Source organism: Pundamilia nyererei, unplaced genomic scaffold, assembly GCF_000239375.1.
Source record: "Pundamilia nyererei isolate P.nyererei 1_Seehausen unplaced genomic scaffold, PunNye1.0 scaffold00179, whole genome shotgun sequence".
In the NCBI taxonomy this organism is placed as follows: domain Eukaryota; kingdom Metazoa; phylum Chordata; class Actinopteri; order Cichliformes; family Cichlidae; genus Pundamilia; species Pundamilia nyererei.
Window position 1 is genome coordinate 837260 of NW_005187580.1, and position 5555 is coordinate 842814.

Below are 5555 nucleotides of genomic sequence, written 5' to 3' on the forward strand. Positions count from 1 at the left end.
AGGCAGGCACTCATGCACTGGTATATTATGCATGCCCGCGTGTGTGCACTTGCAAACGCGCCCTCCTATCAAGGGGACTTGCCTGTGATCGTTAATGGTAATGTTAATATTTAATGGTAAGCATGTTGTCAGCAAAGAGCAGCAGGGCTAACTCTGAAGTCGTATAAAAGATGACAGGGTCTCTGCACCAGGTGGCTCAGTGGGGGTGTCATACGCAGAGTAGGATGAGAGGCCTCTGGATGCACAAGGGCTCCTTCCTGATAGAGCTGAACAGCACAGGACTGATGTTATGGGGCTTGATGGAATGTACTTAGGAGCTCAGTAAAGCATTGCTGCTTCTTTGCAAAGCAAAGTCACGCAGGCACACATGGACTGGACGCCAATTCATCAGAGCTTCCACATTACAGTTGAAGGGGACCTGTCATGCTCATTTCCATCTCCATGTTTATTGCTCTTTCAGCTTTACTTGCAAAACTTTTCATTTATCTTATACTGGGACCTGGCAGAGCCCCTCAGTTTATCCTCTGCTTCAGTCAAGCTCTCTTAGCTACTGATTCTTTAAAACAACTGTCCCTCAAAAACTGGAAAGTGAAGTCATGTGAAGGTTTTCAAAAAAACTCCATGCACTCCTGTGAAAAACAATTAAGTACATCCCCATGATTGATTATAACTCAGAACCACCTTTAGCATCAGTAACTGCAAGTAATGGTTTCTGGCATAACTTTATGAGTCGCTCATGTTGTGAAGGAATTTTGACCCATTCTTCTTTACAAGATTCCTTCAGTTCATTGAGGTTTCCCAGCATTCATTTAGGTGCAGCTCTATTAAGGTCTCACTACAGCACTTCAGCCAGATTTAGGTCTGGACTGGGCCCTTGCAGCATCTTGATTCATTTCTTTTTGAGCCATTCTGTTTGTGCTTGGGATCTTTGTCCTGTTGCATGACCTACTTTCAGCCAAGCTTTAGCTGTCAGACAGACTGCCTCATATCTGACTCTGGAATACCTCAGTATACAGAGGAGTTCATGGTTGATTCAGGTTGATTCAGTGACTGTAAGGTGTTCAGGAGCTGCGGCTGAAAGGCAAGCCCAAACACTCACCCAACCACCACCATGCCTTAGTAGGAGGTGTTTGTGCTGATAAGCTGTGTTTGGTTTTCATCATCCAAATATCTCCACATTGGTTTTGTCATACGCAGCTTTGCAATCCTAAGCTGTCCTGCCATGGTCTTCTTTGGAGGTGTCCTCCTTCCAAATAAGCCATACTTGTTCAGCCTTTTTCTGATTGTAGTTTCATGAACTAAGTGAGACTTGTAGAATCTGTATTCTACTGTATTAAGCATATCCACTATCACTGTCATCACACAGAGACAGGAGTAGAAAAACAATGTGTCAGATAAAGTTTCATTTTTAGCTTTCATCTCTCAATTACTTGCACTTCTGTGGAATTTCAGCCATGTTTGTAGCATCCACCAGTGGAACAGTGTGTGGATAACAGAAAATACAGCAAGGAATAAGAATAGATACTTCTAAAAGCGTCCTACTGGACTTTGTTGTTAGAGCGCTGTAGCTTGAGCTGTCAAATCCTTAAAAGTTCATTATTCCTCCTAAGGTTGATAAAATAATTCTAACTTAAGACTCACTCATTTTCGTGAACTTTCTTCGATATCAAGCTGTCTTCGTCGGTGTATGGATCTACTCTGTTGTCATTGAGATGAATCTGCTGACCTTTTCCCAACTGTAAAAATCATATCAGCCACTGAATTTGCAGACCAACAACATCCATCTCACTGACAACTGAACAAGCTCTACTCTGCCATGTAAAGATCATGTAATATCATTTAAAGCCAGTATGTGGACACTGAGCAGGGAATGCCCTTTCTCACCTCTCATATCATGTAGCTACATGCAGAGTTATACTGTATTAGGTTTATTATGCTGAGCTTTTGAGACTTGTGTCTCTGAAATACAAGAAATACTGAGTGCTAAAGCCTGGAATACACCAAATACGTCTATACGTCAAATACGGCTCAACATTTGGCAATAAAACCCTTTCTGATTCTGAGTCTGATTATAAAGCAGTCAGCTTAAGTGAGACTGAAAGCTCACCAAAAGCTACAATGTTTTTGGAGATGGAGGAATTTACAGTAAATACCTATAAGACTAATAAGAAAGCATGACAGATTTCCTGATGAAGTGCTGACTTATAGTATGAAATTTGCTGTAAAGTCCAGCACATGTGGATAAAAACAGAATCATTGAAAGCAAAATGGAAAATGTTTACACCCAATATTTGCCTGGGTTGAGTTTTTGCTGTGATCGATAAAGAATGTGTTTGTCTAACCTTTAAACAACTAAGTTGGCTCACCACCAAATGCAATGCAGAGAGACTTTTCATGCTTTGCCACAATGACTGTTTTAGTTTTTCGCAGAAGTAACTTGAACACCGCACATAAAAAGTGTTTTCTGAGCATAATATGAAAGTTCTAAATAAAGCAACCTTCTGATCTTTTGTTTGTGCGCTCCAAAGTGCAACACCACACGATGCTCAGCTGTGCGTCTGCTTGTTCTGATTGTCATCTTTCTCACTTTGATTCCTTTGTCTTTTGCTCCCTCCTGCACCGTCTGCTCAGATGTACCAGACAGGAAGCTGACTTCTGACGAGGAGGAAGCCAAGCGCATCGCGGAGATGGGGAAGCCGGTGCTGGGAGAGCACTCCAAGCTAGAAGTCATTATTGAGGAATCGTATGAATTTAAGGTGGGAAAGGTTACTCTTCAAACAAGGTGAAGATAGCTTCGCATACATGGTTGTTGTAGTAAGACAGAGATCATAATAACTAATCCAGCTGCGACCTTGCATAAAAGAACAGCTACATATTTCTAATTTCAGCTTCTCTTCCGAGGCTTCCCATCCCACATAGATTTATTTCTGGAGGTGATTTGGTTTTAATGCATCCTCTGCCCTCCAAATATACCCTCCATGTTTGTTTCTGGTGTGTGTGTGTGTGTTTTTATCATGCTTTAAACGGGTTTTTGTCATCAGGGATTGGAAAGCACTGCCATCGTGTGGTGAAGCTCGAGTACTTTTCTTCAGGAGGCTCCATGGATGCAGAGTAAAAACTCTGGGGCTAAATAACGGATGGATTTGATTTGTGTTTTGGTGTCGTGTCATGCAGAGCACAGTGGATAAGCTTATCAAGAAGACCAACCTGGCTCTGGTGGTGGGAACAAACTCCTGGAGAGAGCAGTTCATGGAGGCCATTACAGTCAGTGCAGGTAATGTAATCCGCTCTTAGTGGGCTGTAAAACCCAAACTTTACTTCAGTATGAGATGTTATATGTGACTATGTATGACAATAAAGGCAAAAGGTATACAAAGCCAAGCCATTTATCTTTTATGCGTTTTTCTGTGTAATTATTTAACATAAAGAAAGAGTCTAATCAGGCGAAGACTCTGGCAGCACTGTTTGCTTTGCCGCAGTCTTCAGTCTAAAAATATAGACGCCAGTATTCGTTTGCAAAAACTCATATCGGTGAAAGCAAAGCTCTTGAATAATCTCTTGTACATAACACATACCTCATCTATCACGTCAAGCCACAACAGTGAGCGCCATGAAGGCCTTGGTTTGTCACTTTGCTGCTGAAATATTAAATCCTGCAATGCTCTTTATTTTTTCATGATCCACCACTGGCTGAAAAATGCATGCAGTTCACGTAGTCTGACACTTTGAGTCCTGACAGTGTCCCTGCCTTTCTGCTAAGTTGCCTTTGAGGCGCTGGGACACAGAGAGTACCCTGTTCCTTCACCTGAGGAGGGTATCCACGGACATTTTCAGCTGCTGAGATGAAACTTTTATCCGAATGCGCTCGTAAGGAGCATTCTCTGGCCACTTGGCCATCCTGCAAATCAAAAGGGCTGCGTTCATCCCTTGAAAATCCCTCTTATGTTACCCCAGAGTTTCTGCAAGGGCAGCTGATTTACAGTACTATGTGCACTGCTTTTTTAATATGCTAGAGTTTACATCCATGTCACTGTTAACTGGGTAACACTTCTGAAACGCTCACTAAACAAGAGAAAACATCAAATCTAATTGACCAAAACACAGTGTGATTGAAACATGTCATTCAAACCAGAACGTAATTACATTTCGAGTGTAAATCTGAAACCTTGTTGAAACCTGCCCAGAATTACTTCGTAGTTTGGTTTAGGGAGAGTTCATGAGAGTTTTCTAATATCTAATGTAGTTTTGAAATTTTTTTAACGTCATCAGTTCTCATCCATCCTTCTGAAATTTGTTCCCTTCCCACCAGTTTTCTGCACTACCTGTGTTAGTAGTCTGCATTTGCTTGACCTCCGTTATCACTCTGGAATATTAAAATTTGTATTTGCTCCTGTTGTCCTTTCGTCCTTTTCAGCTTCAGCAGGTTGTCTTTATGTCTAAGTGTCCAAATTAAGTTTCTTCCATGTGATTAGTTATGTAAACAACTGTGCAGACAGACAGACAAACAGATAGATGGTTCTCTCTGTCTCACACTGAGAAATAAGTTGAGATGTCATTTTAAGTAAATGTTGTTCTCTTCTTTCCCCTCTGTCATCCCTTATCTACTTACTTTATGGATCCTTTATCTCACCCCTTTTTTCCAACTCTTGGTTCTTTATCCTCTTCGCTCTCTCAACTTTCTGCTTCATCATCTGTCATCCTTCTTTCTGTGTCATACTCCCCTTTGCTTCTTCATCTTCTGTCTCTCTCTTCTTCATTGCTCCCTGTCTCCTCACTTAATATTTACCTCTCCTGCTTCACGGCTGTCTCTTTATCCTTGTCCATATGCTGCTATTTTTCCATCCTCTCCTCTTCCCTCCGCTCCTTCCTGTCATCCTATTTTCCCCCTCTGTCTCCCCCCGCTCGGCCCCACTTCTGCCCAGGAGATGAGGACGAGGATGACACAGGGGAAGAAAGGCTTCCTTCCTGTTTTGACTACGTCATGCACTTCCTGACCGTCTTCTGGAAGGTCCTGTTTGCCTGTGTTCCTCCCACGGACTACATGAATGGCTGGGCGTGTTTCACCATCTCTATCATTATAATCGGCCTGCTCACGGCCGTCATCGGCGACCTGGCATCTCACTTCGGCTGCACTATTGGCCTAAAGGACTCAGTCACTGCTGTGGTTTTTGTGGCACTCGGCACCTCAGTCCCAGGTGAGTTCAAGAGTAGCAGAAGGAACTGTTTTTGAAAAGCACGTGTCATTTTCAATACACAAATTTTTATTACATACAAATCTGGGCTCTGAAATTGTGTTCATTATTTGTTATGTCGCTTGATGGATATGTGGTTCATATTTTTGTTATGAAAATTGTGACTTCATGGGCTCCAACAGTAAACATGCTTTGTCATCAAGATTGCTGATCTTATTTACTCCAAAATGACATTTTCCACCCTGACAGGAACAATATGTCACCAAAAAGGAAATTTACTCCAGCGGACACCTTATGTATAATCAGGAAATCCCAGCAGCTTTGAGAGGGTGTTTCTTTTCTGTGTTTTGCTGTTGTTGTCAT

The 5555-nt window shown here is 42.1% G+C and overlaps 1 protein-coding gene across 3 annotated transcripts in view; it reads left to right on the forward strand.

The window, feature by feature from the left end:
- Positions 1 to 5555, forward strand: part of slc8a3 (solute carrier family 8 member 3) — a 128140-nt gene that overhangs the window by 116657 nt on the left and 5928 nt on the right. For all 3 annotated transcript variants that reach the window (XM_005746504.2, XM_005746503.2, XM_005746505.2), the window contains 3 exons: positions 2632 to 2756; positions 3175 to 3274; positions 4926 to 5195. In XM_005746504.2, the coding sequence (XP_005746561.1) occupies positions 2632 to 2756; positions 3175 to 3274; positions 4926 to 5195 (495 nt within the window). The remainder of the gene's footprint in view (positions 1 to 2631; positions 2757 to 3174; positions 3275 to 4925; positions 5196 to 5555) is intronic.